This window comes from Rhinolophus sinicus, linkage group LG03 (genome assembly GCF_036562045.2).
Source record: "Rhinolophus sinicus isolate RSC01 linkage group LG03, ASM3656204v1, whole genome shotgun sequence".
Taxonomy (NCBI): Eukaryota; Metazoa; Chordata; class Mammalia; order Chiroptera; family Rhinolophidae; genus Rhinolophus; species Rhinolophus sinicus.
Genome location: NC_133753.1, coordinates 168,789,076 through 168,811,571, shown reverse-complemented (window position 1 = coordinate 168,811,571; position 22,496 = coordinate 168,789,076). Strand labels below are relative to the sequence as shown.

Sequence of the window (22,496 nt, the reverse complement as noted above, 5' to 3'; positions counted from 1 at the left end):
GGGCCGCTTCTTAATTTGATCTCTCTCTCCTTCAGTGTATCCTCAGTATTGCCAATCTTAGTCATGTTTTACAAAATATACTAATGTTGCCTTAATATACTATTGTGCTTCATACTCTGTGATTCCGTTTATATAATATTTTTGAAATCACAAAATTGTAGAGATGGAGAATTGATTAGTGGCTGCCTGGGGTTAGGGATGTTGTGGTGAAGGGAGATGAAAGAGGGTGGCACGAGGGCAATCTTTGATCAAATAGTTCCGGATCTTGATTTGCGGTAGTGGGTACATGATGCAATATAAAATGATATAGAACTATGCCCAAGCTTCACACTACTGTCGATTCCTGGCTTTTGGTATTGTACTATAGGTACATAAAATATAATCAAGTGGAGGAAACTGGGTGAAGGAGACCTCTCTGTGCTATTTGTGCAATTTCATGTGACCCTAGGATTATTTTAAAATGAAAAGTAAAAAAAAAAAAAAAGACACCTACTGTAATTCTTTCAAATGTTCAGGTTCCTTTGTCTATCATATTAATTATGTTACACACTTTCTGTTTTTCTGTGAATTAATCATTCAAAGTCATTTCCGGATTTTTTTCCTACCTAAACCTTATTTGGCATTAACACAATGTTTGGCTTCTACCAGGTTACCAAGAAATGCTTCTTGCATTACTTGAACAATTAAATGTGTTTTATGAAAGCACGCTATCGCAATATGTGGTCTCTTTACTACCTGCCTTTCCTTCTTGTTCCCACTCAGTCTTCCTTGTCCCTGCCTAATCTCTGTCCGAGGACTGAGCAGCATGCCGGGAATTTCCTGGACACTTGGGCTTGCCTGAGAGGTTCATTGCCGGTGCCCAGCCAACGCAAAATCCAAAGTCCAGTCACACAGTGGCTGTTTGAGGACGTAAGACTTCAGGTCCATAAGGGCAAGATGAGTCGGGAAATCCAGGATATGACCTATGATGACCATCCACCCATTCAAATTTAGTAAGACTACTTCTATAGCCTCGTGTATGATCTATCTTGGTAAACATTCCATCCATGCGTACCTCAAAAGAAAAATATATTCTGCGGTTGTAGTTTTCCATGAAAACCTATTTCAGATCTTGTCTTGAATGATTTTTTTGGGGGGTGGTGGTCTGGTTCTGTCAATTACTCAAACTGTGATTGTGGAGTTGTCTGTTTCTCCTTTTAATTCTGTTGGGTTTTGCCTCACGTATTTTGAAGCTCTTTTAGGTGCATGCACAGTTATGATTTTGTTCCTTCATCTTGATGAGATGACGCTCTTATCGTGATCACTTTGCATCTTTCTCTTGAAATCTTTGTTATTAACTTAAGCAGTTCTGCCTCCTTATGCTTAACTGTTTACATCGTGTATCTTTTCCAGCTTTTCTTTTCAATCTATGTATACCTTTATATTTAGTGTGGATCTCTTAAATAAGACAGCAGAGGTTTGGATCTTGCTTTTTTATTCATTCTCGTTATGTTTGCTTTGTATTCAGTGTGTTTCGTCCATTAGCATTTAATGTAATTTTTGCTATGGTTGGATTCAGGCATTTTTACTGTTTGCTTTCTGTTTTTTCCCTTGTTTTTTTGTTCCTCTGTTCCTGCCTTCTTTTGAACTAAATGTTACAAAATGATTTAGAATTCCACTTTAATTTATCTGTTGTTTTTTTAAGCTTGGGGGAGGTGGGGGGCCTTGCTCTACCGATTACAAAAATTTTCTTAGAGTTATTATTTATGGTCAATATTACACCATTTCACATAAGATGTAAGCACGTTGAAACTGTATATATGACCATGTAACCCCTCTCTAGACATTAGATTATAATGTCATGTGTATGATATTTACATATGTTATAAACCACATTTAAGTGTTAGAATTTTTACTTAAAACAATCATATATATTTTAAAAACATAAAACAAAAATAGTCTTTTATATTTTCAATTTCTGGTGCTTTTCATTCCTTCTGTATATTTTGAGTTTCTGATATTCAGCCTACAGAACTTCATTTGGCATTATATTTTAAATCTGCTGGGACAGATTCCCACAATTTTCACTTATCTGAAAGCTTCTTTATTTGCCTTTGTTTTTGACCGATACATGGTCTGGATGTAGAATTCTGGGTTCACAGTTGTCCCCACACCCTCAAGCTCTTTAACGTTCGCTGTCCTCTGTCCTCCACAGTTTCTTAGGAAAACTCGACATTGATTTTTATTGTTTCTCCGTATGTAATGCATCATTTTTCTTTTTTTAGAGAAATGTTTTTCTTACATTTGGTTTTCAGCAGTTTGTGTGTTCCTGGGTATGGTTCTCTCTGCACGTACTGTTTGGGGTTTTCGGAGCTTCTTCAGTCTGTGCATCTGCAGCTTTCATCCAAATTGGGAAATTTTCAACCCTTTGTTCCCTTCTGTGTTATTCTCGCTCTTTTCACCTTCTGAAACTCTCATTATGCAAAATGTTTGCTCTTTTGCTAGTGTCCCACAAAATCCTGATGGTCTGTTTTTGTTTGTTTTTTCTTCTTTGGATTGGGTTTTCCTTTACATCTGTAAGCGTGGTTACAGTAACTTTTTTACATCACCCTGGGCTAATTTTAACACTTGGGTCAGATTCTCTCTCTCTCTTGTATATAGGTTAGATTTTCCTAGTTGTTCACGTGGTAAGTTGGATTGTATGAGACTCACTTGGTAAATAGTACTGCGTAAACTCTGTATTCTGTATGTTCCTGCAGAGAGAATTGACTTTTTTTGGTGATTAGAGGCAGTTAACTTGGCTGAACTTGAACTAGATTGACTTTTCTCTGGCAGGTGGCAGCTCCACTGATACATTCAAAAAGTTAATATTGAATATGTGCTGTGTGTCACGCACTGAAATAGGTGACTGTGTTAAAAATACAAGTGGACATGGACCCTAACCTAAAAATAACCTTGCAATCTAGTTGCTAGAGATAAAAAAGTGAACAAATAAGTATGATAAATTTCCATGTGTCATATGAGATAACTATAAAGAGGCAGTGGAGTTACTCAGAAAGGAGTTGTAAAATTTAAATGCCATTTAAAAATATTTTTGAAACAACTGGGTCCTTCTGAGAACAGGAGATAGTTTATTATATAGTGACAATAGCTGATGAATAACTATTAGTTACACTGTCATCATTTTGTTAATTCTTTAAAAAAAAGGGACATGTTTCCAAAGCACAGTATGTTATAGGGAAACAATATTAAAAGTAAATGTTTAACAAAAGAACAAGACAAACAAATGAGAAACAGAAACTCATAGACACAGACAATAGTTTAGTGGTTACCAGAGGGTAAGGGGGACAGGGGGGTGGGAGATGAGGGTAAGGGGGATCAAATATATGGTGATGGAAGAAGAACTGACTCTGGGTGGTGAACACACAATGAAATTTATAGATGATGTAATACAGAATTATACACCTGAAATCTATGTAATTTTACTAACAATTGTCACCCCAACAAATTAAAAAAAAAAGTAAATGTTTAAGTTCTTGACTACCATTCTAAACAGAAGGAATACTTTATTTTTGATAAGAAAAGATGATTTGATAAAATCTGAGCAAATAACACAAATGATCATAAATTAGGGAATATTAGACATTGCTGAGATAAAAAGACATATACTAAAGAAAGTCTCACTATTGTGAAAAAGATATTTCAAAAACCATTTACACAAACATATAATATCTTAAAAATCCGTTTCCTATGTCATATTTCTTAAAAAATCTATAAGTTTCTGATGTCAGATATCAGGTTTTTAAATCCATTTTGTATATTATATTACATACTTATAATCTGTATAAATGAACAGGTAACATGGGATTGGTTTTTATTTTTTAAAAGCATGTCTGCCATAGCAGTAACTTGAGCCTTTCTTTTTTTCCTGTTTTAACAGTGTATCCTATTCAGTACATGTATCTGAAGATTACCCAGGTATGCTTTTTTTCTTTTTATTCGTATTACAAATATTCATGTCATGATTCCTTTGAGTATTTTTCTCTTCTGGAGATGTATTTTTTTCTTCTGGAGATGAATATATCTAGGGGTAAGACATTGGCAGGGGAAAACTTAAAGATATAGAAGAACTGTATTGATTACCTGTGAGATTACCTGTGAGGTACATGTCTTATCCTGAGACACAGTCCAGAATCAAAATAGTTACCCAATGAAGTAGTTTACTTGAGGCCATATGACAGCTTCAACCTAAATATTTACCTCATTGCAGTTAAAACAGAGGTGTCCAAACTTTTTTCAACGTTTTTCACCAAGGGCCTTATGCAGTAAAATACACAAACAGCCGGGCCACTCACTTGAGGTGAAGTACGTATTGCCTCACCTGGTTTATTTAAGTAAACTAAATACATTTTTGGACTTTGCTGCGGGCCAATAAAAAATGGATCGTGGGTTGCAGTTGGCCCGCGGGCCACAGTTTGGACACCCCTGAGTTAAAATAAAGACTCACTCACCTGGTTTAGCTATTGGTTTTGGAACATCATTTGACTTTTCATAATGTAAAAATAATATGTCAAACTAACAGCTAAAGTAATAACTAAAAATAATAGTAATAGCTATTTATATATATACATATATACATTACTGAACACACACACGCTCTCTCTCTTTCTCTCTCTCTGTCTCTCTTCTCACAATTCTATGAGATTTTTACTATAATACCACTATTTTATAGCTAAATGATGACACTGTTTCTCAGAGGAAGAGCTGGGATTTGAACCCAGTATTCCACAGCCTGTGGACTGTGTAACTGGTATATGGACTATATATATATACTAGGTATCGTGCATATACATAGCTGTTCTCATTCTGTGTCCTAAAATATATTACTAGGGCCTGAAACATAGGGTACAGAATGTAACATCACTGCAGACCCATTTTTCTATAAATCTAACAAGTATCTTTCTTCTAGGCCGTGGTCATTTGTGTTCTCTACACTCACTGTAATTTCTTCAGAGCCCAAGGTGTATAAGCTGACGTTTAAGTCATGATAATTTGAAGATATCAACATGATGTTTCACTTTAGTATCTGTCTCACAAATGATCTAGTATTTTATCTTGAATAAGAGCAAAAGCACTGAGTTAGACTTTAGTGTAGATCACATATGACTTGATTAGTTTATCACAGTGAAAAGAGTATACTGCAAGAATCTATTGTATTTTCCGGAAAAGAATAGCAAATTTCAACAGCCTATATTTCATATGTGTATTATATATGTAATGTATATGGTGCCAAAAAATGTATACACATTTTAAGAAAGGAAAACTATATTAAAATTGTAATGCTCAATATATACCGACAACAAAAGATGAATACAAATCACATTTGACTTCTGTAATTATAAGTGGTGCTCAAAGTGGTTACCATCGGTGTAATTTTAATAGTGTTTTACTTTCTTAAAAATATGTATAATTTTTTGGGCACCTTCTGTGTGTGTGTGTGTGTGTGTGTGTGTGTGTGTGTGTCTGTGTGTGTTATGTGTCTGTGTGTGTGTGTGTATATATATACATATTTTACTTCAATATTCTTACTTAATAAAATCAAATGGCTACCATGCTAACTGTTGTGATCTGTCAGGGTCATAAAATGGAATCATAATTCAAATTCCTATTTAAATCTAGACATTTTATTCACATACTTTGCATGATTGGGATCATATTTTTCTGTATAAAATGACTGTATGTACTTTAAGTATTTTTTCAAATAATTAGTTTATAATGTGGTGTGAGGATACTTGTAAAACTTATTTTGTTTAACATTTAAGTTAGGTATTTCCTGTGGCAGTTTGCATTATGCATTTTGAATTTTCATTTTTTTATAAAATCAAATGTCATCTTTTAAAATAATTTTGTAATCATAAACTCCCTTACCATTATTTTGGTATGCTCTGCATATGTTTTAAGGATAGCATTAAAAAAAATACTATTGTACAATTTTACAAGGCAAATTATTATTAAAGATATGCCTGGTATAAAATAGTATAAAAATTATTCTAGGCAGATTTTATTAGTAACACAAAGACAAGATATATTTATAAAGAAAAATGTTTTTCGTAGATACTTTTACAATCAGCCCTCTCATTTATTATGCTATAGAACATTTTTGATGATGAATGTTCGCTAAGTATGTTAGGAAAATAAAAGCCCCACTATTGTAAATATTATAATTATCATGCTTCTCATTTGAGGCAGCTCCTGTAGATGTCAATCATGAGAGGTTCAGGACTTTATGTCAAGGTAATAGAAATAATGCCACAAATCAAAGCCCAACTTGAAGACCGAATTATTCTGTAGCACCGGAAATATGGTAAAAAATGCCTTTCATAAATCAAATGAACCAAATGTTTAGCTCCCTCTTGTGGCTAAATGGCGTGACTCTGACTTTTTCTGGCCACGTGCGACTCCACTTAGAAATACAAGACAGAAAAATTGAAATTTAAAATAAAGCATTGGTTACCATTTGTGGTTTTTAAAATTCTCTTTTTGGAGCAGTTTGTAGTGTATTGCCAGTATAATTTCATTTCTAAAAAGAAAAGGAGTATCCATAAAGCACAAGGATGGGAGAGGTTAGCAGATTCTGGGGTAGAATTTTGAATTGGTTGAAGCAACCAATACACTGTATGTCAAGTATTTTCATATATATAATTGAATTGATTCTCAATGTCATTCTGTGTAGAGACAGACATGACATTTTATACTTGAAGAAATGCCTGAGAGAGGGCAAATCGTATTTCTTAAGGACATGTTGTTTGGTGGTAAAACCAAGTCTATATCTCAGTTCTGATTGCTACCACTTCTGGAGAACAATTAGTAGTAATATTTCTGTGGAGCTTTCTTTAAAGTGAATGTTACTATAATAATATTTTTCCAATTATTAAATTTTAATCTACATTAATTTGTACTAAGGGTTCAATTAATATATTTGATTTCTCAGACAGACAATATTATATGAAAATGTTTGCTCTTCCTTTTCAGTATTCATATCTCTTTTTTCCTCCTTTCGCACTGGCTAGAACTTCCAGAATAATTTTAACTAATACATGTAAAAGTTGCAGATTTGTCCCTGTTCTCAAAATTAGTGAGCATGCTTCCAGTTGCTTTCAGAGAAGGAAGTATTATTCCTTTTCTCATTTACCAACCTTTTTTTTTTTAAAGAATGAGTATTAAATCTTTATCAAATTCTTGTGTGGCATCTGCTGGTATCATATGCTTTCTCCTTTGAAGAACAGTGTGACGAATTAAATTAGATATCTTAGTGTGGGTCTATAAAAATTATGTGCATTTTGTCATAGGCTTTGTAACTAAAGACTTCTAAGTGCTGAAAGAATTAAACTGTTCTTTTGGCATTTGCTAGAACTTGCAAGCAAATCTTTCTGAGACTATTATCTTTTTTTTGTTTGTTTCTGCCATGATTATTGATCTGTTGTTTTTCTGTTCCTTAGTCATTTTTTAACATGTGTTCTTGAAAGCCCACAATGCTGGTGAAATGTCCAAACTTTTCAGCAAAGTTTTTTATAGTATTCAGTCTATACATCTAAAAGTTTTCTGCATCACTGCAGTTATTTCTTCTTTCTCATTTCTATTGTTTTGTATCTGTTCTTGTCTTTTTTCCCCCTTTTGATTTTTCTTCCAAAACGTTGGCTGTGTTAAAAATTCTTTCAAATAGCTCTTTCATGTTTTTAATTTCAAAATGCAGTGACTTTGGTAATACTTTTATTAATTCCTTCTGATAATTTTCCTCAGGCATTTTTCCCCCTGCTTTTCCTGGGTTTTATGGTTCAATGATTAACTCATCATCCAAGTTTGAAAATACGGAATTTTCTTTGCCCTATGGAAATGTACCAGCATAATCCTCCAAATTCAGGATTATGTTACCCTATTTATTTTTTAGAATCAGACTTGTCATTTTATAATGACAATTTTATAATGATAATTTATAATTAAGTAAACTATGCCACCTATTGAAACTCATTTCATCGTTTGTTTTTGTGAAAATAAAAATTTAGAGTGTCTTTATTGAGCTTTCAAAATAAAATGAAGATATAGAGCAGCCTTCTGGTTTAATTGTAATTCTGTATGGAGTTTATACTGTCGACAGTTTGTTACTTTTTAAAGGTAAGTGCGTTATAAGCCATAGATAATTGTCTTTGCTGTATAACAGAACAGCAGAATTCTTTCTCATCAGTTTCCATCTTTAATTGGGTGGCTTATCTACTGGTGTGTGCGAATGCTCTCATCCCTTTCATATGTTCTACAAGGTATTGGAATTGTTGCGTGGAAATTATTTTACATTAAGAAACATAGCAAAGCATTGATTTTTGGACTCAGACATTTTCACACTGACTAGCTGTAGTACTGCTTAATACTTTAGTGATGTGAGTAATTTGAGCAAATTATTTAGTTTTTCTGAGCCTTGGTTTCCTCATCCTTAAAATGGGGATAATATTTGATTGGCTTGGGGGTTGATGTGAATATTACATAGAACATTCAGGGGAAATAGCATGTTATATTATAAATTCCGTATAATTATTATTTATGATTATTTCTTTTAAGTTACATAGTAATGAGTACTGGAATGACTTGGCTTAAATTATGTTGGCATTTAGAATAGAATAAAAGCAATAGTGTAAGAGATGCTTTTCCATAGCTCTCTACCCCTCTATCCCCAGTTGTCCATGGAAGTTCTAGTAATGCTTGTATAATCTGGTAGGGAAGAGAAGAGGAAATGTGCATACTGTTAACGAACTTCTATAGGTCCTCAACAAAACTTACACATTAAAGAATACAACTGTCCCCAGAAGTGTTACGAAAAGTAGTTGGCAGCTCTAGAGTCATGTGGGAGAATTCCATTGAAGGAATTTGAGTTTGAAAACTTTCTTTCTTTCTTTCTTTCTTTCTTTCTTTCTTTCTTTCTTTCTTTCTTTCTTTCTTTCTTTCTTTCTAAGATTTATTGGGGCAACAATAGTAAAGTTACATAGGTGTCAAGCGGACAATTCTGTAATACATCACATTGTGTGTTCACCACCCAGAGTCAGTTCTCCTTCCATCACCATATATTTGATCCCATTTACCCTCATCTACCACCCTCTGACCCCCTTACATGCTGGTAACCACTAAACTGTTGTCTATGTCTATAAGTTTCTATTTATTTATTTATTTAGTTATTTAGTTATTTATTTATTTGTCTTGTTCCTTTGTTGCTTTCAGTTTTATATCCCACATATCAGTGAAGTCATATGGTTCTCGACTTTCTCTGTCTGACTTATTTCTCTTCGCATAATAAAACATTCTGTTCTTTCAATGACTCGTTTTGTTACCTTAAATGCATTCCTTATTCTTTATCTGTCCTACTTTTCCATGTCTAAACATAGATAATATTACGATTATTACAGATGTAAAAATAGTTTGAGGAAGATTTGAAATAATTATGTGAACAACAACAACAATAAAAGAAAGCATAGAATTCATTCACACAGCTGGGACGATTCTCAAAGATCACCAGCAAGGCTCATCATTTTATCACTTAAGATTGTGGTGTAGGCTCAGAGATAAACATCTGGTTGGTAACAGGGTCTAGCTTTGATGTGCTTTGTCAGCTCTCCTACATTTTAGTGCTTGACTTGTATGTACCTCTGTGATCTGACCTATTATATCGTAAAGGCGACTTAATAGATAGTGTCATGAAACCAAAAAACATTTTGGTGTGCGTAAATTAAGCCAAAAACAGAAATTAAAAGTGTTCTAAAAACTGATAGAAAATCTCTTAGAAAATGGTATGTTTGGATACATAAGCCTGTCTTTCTGCATTATGCAACATACATTATGAAATTATATTATTTTGAATCAAATCTCACTGCCTTCCAGTGCAACACTTTACATAAGCCATTTGATTGTTTGAATTGAGCTATTCACATCCCTGTTTTCTTAAACAACATCCTAATTTACTTGCCTCTTGCTGCTTTATAAAATCCTTCTCATTCCATGACACTGAGATATTGCGTGTGACTGTGTCCATTTTACGGATATTTTTGGATCGTCCCTTCAAGTTGGTAGTCAGCTCTTACTTCTGTTGCTTTAATGCTCCCTTGTGATACTCCTTTTCTCCATAAGTTTGCTTCAAAGAATCCATTATGCACAGGGAAAACCTAATTAACTCAATTCGGTAGCAAATAACTTTGGATCAGTAAGACTCTGATTGAGGGTTTAAGAAATTTAAAAACTAGCTTTAACAGAGGACTCTCTGATCTTTACCTGAAAGTATAAAGTCACTGACAGAAGAGAGTCCAGATAAGTAGTCTTCAACTAACATGAAGAGATGATAATTTAAACAAACTTGTATGAAATCTGTTTCTTAATTTGTGGTCCCACTTGATAAACACAAAAATCTCACATCCTCCTTGATGCTACTTGAAAGCGAAATAAGGCCAAATTTGTAATTAAAACAAATCAAAGTAATGAGGCGAACGTGTTTTGTTTCAAATCGAGTCATCTCCATCTCCTCTCACCTTCCTGCATACCTATTAAAGCTTTATGTTTGTCGAGACTCTTGTGTGTCTGCGCTGTGAGTCTCTATCACTATCATTTCCTCATTACTCAATGTCTAAAACTGTACAGATGTTTCTTTAGAATTAAAGTAATGCCTTCGATATCAATTAAAAATCATGTTCTCACTGTACTGACACAATATTATGAAAACTTGGCTCCAGATCTTTTATCGTGTATTTAGTCAGTCATCTGAACACTCATTTCCATTAGCGGAAATTGATACAGGCTTCTCTTATATATTGGGAGTACTTTATACTTTCATTTTTGTATTTATATTTTATACATTTTATACATCATTGATGAGTGTGTTATAGGACAATTATTAAAGAATCGGTGATTTGTTTGTTAAATAGCTGTCTCACAAATGCCCTGTAATCATCAACGAGCAAAGTAGAATCAACAACTGTGTGTTATAGTAGCATGTAATTGAAGATCAGTATTTATCAGGGAAAAATCCTAAATTTATAAAAATACTGTTTTTCTTTCCCCCCCCAGAGGAAACAAATGATGTATAAGAAACTTAAAGAATCTGTGGAAGAATTCAATAATTTATTCATTCAACTTGTTTATTTTAATTATTTAGATAAAGTTAATCTGTGGAACAAGAATAATTGTGAGACTTTATATCAACTTAAAAATATATATTAGAGTTTGGTGGGAGATCTGAATTACAACAAAAGCTGTAGCTCCAATTCCTTATTGACGTAATACTGAATCTTGTCTATGCACCAAGTGTTCTTGTTCAGCTTCCTCCCTCCACTCACTGACTGCTTCCTGTAGTAGTGATGCTGGAAAGGACCCTGGTCCATGAGTTGGGACAACCAGATGCATCCAAACGATTCATCACCAAATGGGATATTCTAGGTGTATTTAGAGAGTGTCTATCCTAAAGTCTATATATTCTCTAGGAGATGCCATTACACGGCCATTTACAATTAGTTCACACATGAATTTGCAATTTACTTCATTTTTTTTCCTGATATTAATTAGAACAGTAGTGTGTGTGTCATCGATGTTAGAAATTATATGGATGTAACTTTATAGTTTTATAAAGCATGTATTTTTTTTTTAAGTTACTATGCCTTCAATTGTCCATATTTCTTTGCAGATAATACCTATGTGTCAAGTTCAGAAAATGATGAAGATGTATTAGTTACTACAGAGCCAATTCCAGTAATTTTTCATCGAATAGCAACAGGTAATAGGAATACACTATTTTTTATTTTATGTTAATTTTTTTTTTTTTATTGTAGGTAGCTTTGGTGTTTGGTTTCTTTTAGCCCTTGTAAGAGATATTAATCTTTAGCATCTATAAATCTGGTTCTCCATACAAATTTCCTATCTAAAGTGCGTTAGTTTGTTTTTCAACAGTTTTTTAAGTGCATAAATTTACAGTACTTTAAAAAAGTCTTTTTAAAATGTATTATGTTGATATTAACTCTGTGAAAATATTTTCATGCATAATGACACTGCTAGACAAACTGAATGTTTCAAAAGCATACTTAAGGCAATGTAGATCCCATGAAATATATAATGAGAACTGAAAGAATCTCTATAGTAACATTTTAGTTTGACCATATTTTTATGAGCAATGAAAAGTAGCTTGTATATTATGTAACTCCCCAACATAATATAATTTCAAAATATCCTTTAATTTTCTTGCAAAGGAAAGAATCATCCAAGGGGTGTTTTTATACTGAAACTTTTGAATATGTGGGTAAATAGTATACTGAAAACTAAAATGACTTTAATTATAACTTTCAGAATTAAGAAAGACAAATGACATTAACTGTTGCCTATCCATAAAATCCAAATTACAGAAGGAAAATGGGGAGGTATGTAAATTATATTTTATATTTCTTTAAAACAGTATAGATATATTTTAAATTTATTGTGTATTTGTAGTTAATATAATTCTCATTTCAGTTAAGATTGCATAGGGTGAATGAAGCTCAAGTTCGTGGCTTAGGGACTTGCTGAGTGGGAAGGAGAGTTGTCTAAAATTAACTCTGAGAAGGAGGCTCCCTTTAAAATAATAGAAGGTCTTGTTTAAATGTTAATAAAGTGCATACAAAACCTAACCTATTCTCTATATTTTCTCCAAATAATGTAGTTGACTGAGGATCACTAACGTAACTTATAATTAGCTACATGTAGTTATACCTAGTTTTGATGGGATACTTAAAATTTCATTTGTAAAACATGATCTCTTTAGCATGGTACAGCCTTATTATTATTGGCCAGTGTTAAATCAACAACAAGAACAACAACAAACTCATCCCTTTTTCTCACCTTTGAAAAGTTTACTTGAATCTCTAAATAAATACTGGGACATTAAACAACAGTGAGTGCAATGAGGCCAACAGTGCTTTCAAAACTATCCACTCAACACACCCTCTTAGTGTTTTACTGTTCGTTCTGTTCTTCTCTATCCACATGGAGAGTTACTGATTTAGAAATACTATTGCTGAAACCAAAACCTGTAGCAACGTGTAAAACCCAAATTTCCTTTTCTAAGGTTTTTCTTTTCCTTAAGAATTTGAAATTTGGTGTAGAAATTTAGGAATGATTACAAAACATTGGATTACTAGATTCCTGTGTTTAAAGGAGGCTATCGTTCTTCTAACTATCTTAATTTAACAGTGCCAGGAATAGGAATACCACTATTTATTACTGTAGATGAATTTTCATTGTTTGTACTTGAGACACATAACAGATGTGGTTCAATTAATTAGAACTCAAACTTCAAGTTCAAGCATATTTAATTAAATATCCTTATGAAATCTGAAGTTTCTGTGTACTGAAAGTTCTCTTCATAATGTGATTCATATTTATTTTCATAATTTAATTATTATATTATTGGATCCAAAGTGACTTTTCTTTTATACCATTGTGTAGAGTTGGCAGTGGAAGTGAAAACAGTCTGAGATAAATAATTCTGAGGAACTTTTTAATAAAAATTGAATCAGTATGAGCTTGTCAGATGTTTAATCAGAACAAAACCCAAGTTGAATTGATTATACATAGTTTTTATATATACATCAAATATTCAATTGTACAACTCGGGATAGGCAAAATAGAACTTTTAAAAAATATATACATAGAGCTTCATGAACCCACAAAACTGTCTCTTACTACCTTTTGTTTCGGCACCAAGAACGTTTTCATATAAAATCTACATGAAATGCACAAGACCTACCTATTATGGCCACTTTGTGCTTTTCAGAGGAGGCAAATTAATTTGACCATTGAAATTGTCCTCTTACTCTGTTATTTTAAGGAGTCAAGACAAAATAGTACAGTGGAAGAAGATTCTGAAGGTGATAATGACTCTGAAGAATTTTATTATGGAGGACAGGTAAGCGCCATGTCCTTCAAATATCCACTCTCAACAGTTAGCAGTAGCCATATATGTCCTGGTGGAACTCAGTGTTTGTGATCTAAGAGACCTAAGTGTTATTCAGGGTTCTATAACTAGGAAATCTGTATAATTTATCTGTCTCATATTCCACAGATTATCAGAATTTAAGGTTACTTTTGTAATCGTTCATTTACATTGGTCTACCTAATAGTCATTTTGCACACACCATTTTATTATGCTTTTGACTTTTTCATTTCTTAAGCATTTTATGCTCAGTCAATATTTTGAAATGACAGTTCAAACAAAGGTATTGATTGTTAGTTTTAAACAGAAGATGATTAAACTTTATAAAAATTGATGGGCCCAAATTATTGAACATTCCATTACTTACCGTGTTTCCCCAAAAATAAGACCTGCCAGACCATCAGCTCTAATGCATCTTTTGGAGCAAAAATTAATATAAGACCCGATCTTAATGTAATATAATATGAGACCCGGTCTTATATAATATGATATGATATGATATGATATGATATGATGTGATATGATATGATATATGATACCGGTCTTATATAAGACTGGGTCTTACATTAATTTTGCTCCAAAAGACACATTAGAGCTGATGATCCGGCTAGGTCTTATTTATTTTCGGGGAAACACGGTATATTATTTTCCTTTTCCTTTTATACTAATGTGAAGTGTTTGTTGAAAAATTGTTATGAAGAAACTTTGTAATTTGTAGACATGAAAATACCATAGCCACAACTGCACATATATAAAAGAATTCATTCTATTGTTCGAAAATCATGTTAAAATTTTAAACTGAGTGATTTTAGGATATGAATATATTGAGCGTTTTGTCCTGTTTCTATAAACTTCTTGATTGAATATACTTTGTAACTTGGGTAGTATAATTAGAAGATAATGTGTTAAAAAGGTGCTTTAAAGCCAAAGTTTATTATGTAAAAGAATGCAAGTCAATTTATTCATTCAGAATGAAAAATCAGTAATTTGTCAACCAAGCATATGTAAGGCAGTTGAGATATGGCTAGGTTTCTTCTCTCCAAGCATACTGTTTTAGCAATGGGGTATTTTCCCCTAATGATTCTTTAACCAATATAAGACTTTCATATTATGTAAAATAATTCTTCCAGTTTTGATTTGTGTTTACACAGCTAATTCTTACAAAGGGGAGGTGAATGCTATTCTTCAGTCTAGAAGTTTTTCAGATTATCTGCCAGACACTTATTTCATTCCTTTTAACATTTGCATTTTCTTCATATCAAAGTAGTCTAATTTTACTTTTTAAACACAATAAATTATACTAGACATATATGAACCGAAGAACTTTAGTGAATATACTGCTCAATTATAGATGTGCTTTAATGAAGGCGACAGAGAAAGTGCCCATGGCAGAACCTGCAGGGTGCTCTGTACAAGAGATAGTTTGTATTTGGGTCTTTTGATTCTCTCCTCCCCTAAGTCGCTTTTAAACCGTTTCTTTGCATCAGGTCAACTATGATGGGGAGCTACACAAGCACCCACAGCTCGAAGCTGATTTATCAGCAGTGAGGGAGATATATGGGCCACATGCAGTTTCTCTCAGGTAAATAAACACCTTTGTTGAATAAAAATTATAATTATTTACTCAGTCTTTGGGATTTTCTATTGGAGTTATTTAAGTGGAAATTTGGGGGGCTTAATTATATTTGAAAATATTCAAGAGATTGTATTGTGTTTCTAAACAAAATGGCATATTTATGGCTATGTGTGTGTTTTTTGTACAGTGGTTTCAGATTACTGTGACTGCATTAAAGAAATTACTTAGGAGAGTTAGTTTGATAAAATATCAGTCTTGCGTAGTGTCATAATCAATTCCTATAATAGATTTGGCCAGCTGGACCCCTGCTGTTATCACAAAGAACACTTTCATCTAAACAGTAAAAGTAAATAATGCATAACCACGGGTAACCAAACACATTTTGATAGGTCATCTGGCCCCTCAAAACCAGAAAGGAAAAAAAAGACATCAATGTGTACAGTGTTTACTTGAATGATGATATATTCTATTCTGCAGACTTTATATATTATTGGGTGATAAATTTCCAGACCACTTTTTATTACTTTTAATCATTCAGAAGACCCCACCATCCTATTTACCTTTCTTTTCTCTCAATTTAAGAAAAACCCTTTTCTGCCACCATACTAGGTTCCGTCCATGAGCTAGATCTGATTATTTCAAATTCCTGTTCTTTTCTTAGAGAGTAGTCTTCCAGTCTCCATGGAATTCTGGACCGCTCTCTCTCTCAGCCTGACCTCAGTTCCAGCCTTATCCACATAAACCAGAATTGTTTCCGTTCTCCAAATATGCTCTATTCCCTATTGATTTTGGGCTTTTAAACAAGCATTTCTCTCATCAAGGAACGCTTCCCTCCTTCAAGCCCCAGTCCAAAAGTCAACTTTTCTTTGAGTTTCTTTGACTCGCCAACACAGGTTATTCTGCCATCTGGACTCCCATCACATTTGGTTCTTACCTCATTTATTGTACTTCTCATGTCTTGTAATTATTGGTTTACGTCTTCCCCTCTAAACAATGAATTCTGTAGATGCTGGGGCAGCACACTTTGTTTTATTTTGTTTTGGCCTGGTTCAATCATTCTTGTATTGTGGTGTTTAGCATAGCACAGGGTATATGTGAAATACAGGCTGATGGGTTCCTGGTTGTTGGCAGTGGCAGCATCCATGAGTGATGTTCTCCTTATCTGGTTATTTAGATAATGCGAGCATGTCATTTCAATGGACAAACACAGATTTTGAAAGAGCAAACAAGTACTTGTAGTTGGGAAGTACAGCACAGCTCTCATTTATTTATAATTGCCAAATGTTTTATTTTAACTGGAGAAACAGAAACTGACAACCACCTACAGCCCGAATAAGCTGGGGTTTGTATATCCAGCCCTCTCTCTGACTGGTGGAGTTGTATTAGGCTGCAGTCAAGTGAGAGTGATTGGGATTATACTTGGAAAAGCAAATGTCTGCAGTTTTCAAAGTTTTAACAAATTAGTTGTGATCATTTCATAGCTGATTCCTGTTATGGCTGCAGAGGGAATATGGATATTCAGTAAATATTTTAGAATGAATAAATGAGAAGGCAATAGTAACAATAAGTAGTCCAAAACAATGACTAACCTTTTAACTTTAGTTGAACTTTGCTTGAAATCTTGAAATTTTAATAACAGTAATAACCCCCCCCCACTAAGAAAAAAATCTGTGGGATATAATGAATCATACAGTACAAAGTAGAATTCAACTAATCTTCGTTTAAAATATGTATTTTTGTTTAGAAGATTACCTTAGCACATGCTGATTGCTTTTATAGTTTAAGACTTTTTTAAAACACATATTTCCATGCTCTCTATGCCCCAATTATACTGTCACATATATATGATTTTTTTTTGTTTCTTCAGCAAGCATTTATTAAGTACCTATGATCATCTCTATTAGTATTTTCCTTTATTAATGAAATTATCGATAATTTATCAACTGTTGAAATTAGATAAATACTTGGAATTTTAATTAAATGAAGTATCTAAAGTCATAAATGGTTTTGATTTTTTCCCCCTTGCTTTGATTTTTTCCCCCTTATTTGACTTACAAGTTTTGATCCAGTTTAAATCTTAGTGAATGCAAGCCTTGTTCTTGCTTGCTCTAGATTTTCTCTAGCTACAAAGGAAGTTTCCAGAATAAATAACCTCCCAGAGGCCTAATGATATAAAGGTGCATTTCAGCAGGACTAGTTTGATTTACTTAAAATAAATAAGAATGAATGTACTGTCTAGTCTCAAATACTGAGGACTGGACACATGGGGAAAGGAGTAGTTAGGCATAAGTTCTTAAAATCATCTTCCTTGCGAAGTTCTGAGGTCTATTGAAAACAGACTGTTCTAATTAGCTGTTCTTTTACTTAATTGAGGTTTATAAGAACTTAATGGAGTTTGAAGAGCAAAAGTACCTCCATATGCATAATAGTCTATTTGGTGTCATTTTTTTTATGTGACATCTAATGAGAAAGGCAGCTAACCACATCTAAGTTCCCTGTAAGAGATGGAAATAACTGAAACAGCCTCGATTGAGGCAAAATCCTTTTTCAAAGGTTGAAGGAGGATATAGGAAAAGTGACTGATGGTAAATTTATTAAAGGAGGTAATTTCAGGTCTACCTAGCCAGAGCATCCTAAAGCAGAATACTATTGTGCCAAACCATACTTGTGAGCACTGGTGACAGTTCTGATTCATAGGCTCTTGTATGGAAGTGAGTTAGGTCTCCGGAGGAACATGACTAACGCTGTCGTTAGTCTGAATATGTCTCATCTTGGATCATGTAGCAAATCGAGGCTATTTTATGTTTTTCATTATAAATTTACTCCTATAGTCATATATTTATTGAAAAAATATTGATCAGTACCATCTGAAAACAACTTGATTAATATTTTTAGAAAGGTAAGGAATTACAAGAAACAAAATTTTCATTTGGTCAGGAACGATATGATTCTGATAATTTGTCTGTGATGGTTCAAACTTGTACCCCATATAAAGTATGCTTTGCTTTATGATCATGCCATCTTCCATTTTAAAAATCGAAGCCATATGAGTAATACTCTTCCCTTTTTACTGTGACTAATGCATGATAGATATTGGAAGATTGCAAGATTGTGACTATTCTGTGTTTATGTCACTTTCTGTGGATGGACAACTGTAATAGAGCCTTTTGGAGTTGACATTTTGGAAGGCAGGGCATGGTGAGGATTTTTTAAGATTTGAAGAAGCTATACTACTATATTCAGGCCCATCACCCAAACATAGCGATTGTGTGTGTGTGTGTGTGAGAGAGAGAGAGAGAGAGAGAGAGAGAGAGAGAGAGAGGACAAACACCTCATAAATCAAAATGGACCACTTTAACTTCTCTGGCTCTCTAGGTTTTCATTTGTTGTGACCAACAGGACTACTTAGAAATCTTCTGGTTCTCCTCTATGGTAGGATTGTGGTTCCCTGACCCTTTTCATGTTAGGTATGGACACACCAACTAGTTTTGGTCAGTGACATGTGAGCGCATAAGTGCTAGTGTGTGAATTACCATATCTTCTGGACTCCGTCACTCTGGGACCCTTCGTGACGACAGTGAGCAGCATTTCACCCCTTTCTCCTGAGCCCACAGTAACCACGTAGTGCAAGTGAGACATAAAGCCTGTTTTGTTTTAAAACACTGATATTTTGAGGATATTTATTACTCCAACATAACCTACATTGTTGTATGCCATTCATCAAAAGAAGATCTTTGGTTGGATATTGCAATGTCCTTTCCAGCATACTGTTTCTCCTACTTCTGCCTCTAGAGCCCAGGAAAAAAAGCAGTCTGACTTTGAAAACAAGAGGAAGGTGATTACAGGAGGCACATTGAAGAAAAAAACAAAAGGGAGAGTATTTTCCAAAAACGCTGGCGCATAACCTAGACCTAAGCTTCAGAATGTCAGATCCCAGGCAGTCACCTCAACTCCAATGCCTGTACTTGCGAGCAAAACCAAGGATTTTTGAGCTAAGGGCAGAGTTGTAGCAACTGTTTATACTGTACCTGTTATACACTATTATTTTAGATGAGCTTCCTTTCTCATCTGGATCTAATTTTTAAATTCTCCTCAGCCCTGTTGTCCTTTAGAAAAATATATAGCTATCTTGGATACAGTTTTGCAGATGCTCTAGTCTGCCAAGATTTCTTTCTGACTACTGAGTTTGCCTGTTTCTTGGCCCATTCACAAACATCTCTCCCACACTGAGCAAAACGCACACATTGAGTAAGCATGCAGAGATAGACATGCAAGCTGTTGAGTTTCAGATGTCATAGATAGGTTGTGTTTCTTCACAAAATGTATTTCTTCTTAAAATATAACTGACCAGTTGTTGAAGGCAGAAATAACTAAATAGAAATAGAGGTTTATTGCCCAAGAATCTCCGGTAGAGTTTCATGTATGTGTGTGTGTACATATAACTTAATTGACAGTTAATAAAGGAAGGCTAGATATCTAAATATATTTTTATAACCAGCACAATAACAGCTAATTTTGGTCAGATAGTATTATAAAACATCACATAGTATAATGCATAGATTGTATGTAGTTTTATAGACAAAGGAGGACCTGTTAACATAGATGGTCTAATATTTAACATATCGTGAGTGTGTATGTGGTGTCTCATTAATGAGGATGTTGTCTTGATTAATTCTATTAAAAGACAGGAGAATAAATTGCCAAGAATTGTAACCCAAGTGCCCTCAATAATACATGTTTATAAAAAAATATATTTCATATGTATGTTCTTAAATAAATATATGTTCTTAAATAGGGCATATGTAAATCTCCAAAATCAAATGGCCAGATTTCAAGATATGTCAATTCAAAAAGTGGCTCTGATGACTGGAAAGAAATTTGTGGAGCAGTTCTTTTCAAACCCTCAGTTTCAGAGCAAAACAGCTGCATCAGGTCATTTTTACGTTGTTTCTTTTATCTTAAAACAGTATTCAAGTTCTGTTTGATGTGATCTCTCCACAGTGAATAAATATGGGCAGTACAGGAAATTATTCTGAGTTATTATAAACCCAATACAGTATTCAGGACACAATCAGATACCCAGCTTCACAATTCAAGTTGCATCCATACTTCAAGCATTTGCCTTGATTCTGCATTTGCTATTCATGAGATTGGACCTGCTGGAAGTTACTCAGATATAAAAGCAATTCTGATGACTGGTCGATGCATCTGGACAAACTGTAATAACACTTTGTAACCTCATAGTGGGAAACGTGAAATTACTGGCATTGTATAAAAAGGGCATCACAATAGAAACTGGTTTGCATATACCCAGCTGTGAAATTCTTTGAAGTGTGGCATAAAAACAAAAAGTGTAGCTATTTACAGATGTACACCTGCAGAATCCAGTTAATTGCAAACGTTTAATGTCTCTGCCTCCTCAAAATTCTGTATTTATGCTCTGCTATAATGAAGAAGAGTACTTGTAATCCTTTCTTTTCTTTTTTCCCCCTTTGAATGAAATCGATAGTGTTAGAAATTAGAAAGACACTAACTTTTAACCAAAAAGTGTTGAAGAAATCAAAGAATACTTTAAAATTCACAGACAAAAGGTTTTAAAAGAATATGTCACATTCTGATTCATAACTTTATGGTAAAATTCAGTGGGTGTGGTCTGGAAATCTATTTATGAAGAAAACAACGTAGGTAAGATTCTTACTGATTTCTTATCATCTGATTTCTTTCTCTCTGCATCTAAACATACCAAGTGTTTGACATCATAAATAAATCCAAATAAAAATTATTCTCCACCATGAAATTGGCAAAGATGAGAGAAAAAAATGCCTGATGGTAATGAGGATTTAAGAAATGGTCACTGTGATAACCTGGCTGGTATGATTATGTGTTGTGTTAACCTTTTAAAATAGTAATTAAGCAATATGCATAGATTGACTCTCAAGTATAGTTATACCATTTATTTTACTCTATAATTCTAGAAATGATTCTGTGAGAAGACAGATGCACATAAATTTTTACCTGGAGTGCTATTTATCAATATTTATAGCATAAAGCAACCTAATGTTGTATTATACAATTTTTATTTCTACAAATACAACCATTTAAATTTATGATTTTGATGAATATTTCACAATAAAGGAAAACCACATATAGAAGAAGCGAAAGAACTGGATAAAAATCTTTGCATACCATATTATCCTTAATATATTGTGTATATTATATGATATGTTATATGAAACTGGAGTGCAATATACGTGAAAGAATTATCTCTGAGTGTTGATATTACACATTACTTTTGTGTTCGTTTTTCTATTTCTCATTTTATCTAATGAGCCTATATTACCTTTGTAATCAGAAAAAGTACTTAGGTTTTTAGAAAATACATAACATTTTCTAAAGTAAATTTTACCCACAATCTGTAGTTAATATATGAGTACTCTTTTTACGTTTTTGGTTTTCCTATTGCTATTTTATTTTATATAAGCAGTTTTAGTTTCCATACTTTTTTGGTAGTCGTTTTGCTCAGCGAATAGTATATCTGGAACATTTCCATCAGGATATTAAATATTTTTATATCAACTTTTTTACTAATGGGTAGTAGTTAAAAATCATGTCAGTGTGCTAGAGTTTTAAGTATTTCCTTATTATTCAATACTCATTTATTTTGTAATTTCTTCTGTTACATACATCCTTCCAGGTAAAAGTTTGCATGTATTTGTTATAATTTTTTGGGGGCAATGGTAGTAGTCAAGGCCTCTTCACTGCGCTGAACAGTCTTGAGTGTCTTTACTAATCTATACTCATCATCACATTTACTAGCTCATTCTGTTAACATGCTATAGATATTTGATTTCTTGTATTTATGAATAATTTGCTGGTATTCAGGGTCAGCAACTTATCACCACTGGGCTGTAGGGCCAGTTTTTGAACAGTCCATGAGCTACAAATAGTGTTTGC

General features: G+C 33.4%; 1 protein-coding gene across 1 annotated transcript in view; it reads left to right on the top strand.

The window, feature by feature from the left end:
* Window positions 1-22,496, top strand: part of PARP8 (poly(ADP-ribose) polymerase family member 8) — a 166,458-nt gene that overhangs the window by 89,416 nt on the left and 54,546 nt on the right. The window contains exons 4-8 of the mRNA XM_019736227.2: window positions 3,920-3,957; window positions 11,690-11,779; window positions 12,346-12,416; window positions 13,862-13,939; window positions 15,454-15,548. Of these exons, the coding sequence (XP_019591786.1) occupies window positions 3,920-3,957; window positions 11,690-11,779; window positions 12,346-12,416; window positions 13,862-13,939; window positions 15,454-15,548 (372 nt within the window). The remainder of the gene's footprint in view (window positions 1-3,919; window positions 3,958-11,689; window positions 11,780-12,345; window positions 12,417-13,861; window positions 13,940-15,453; window positions 15,549-22,496) is intronic.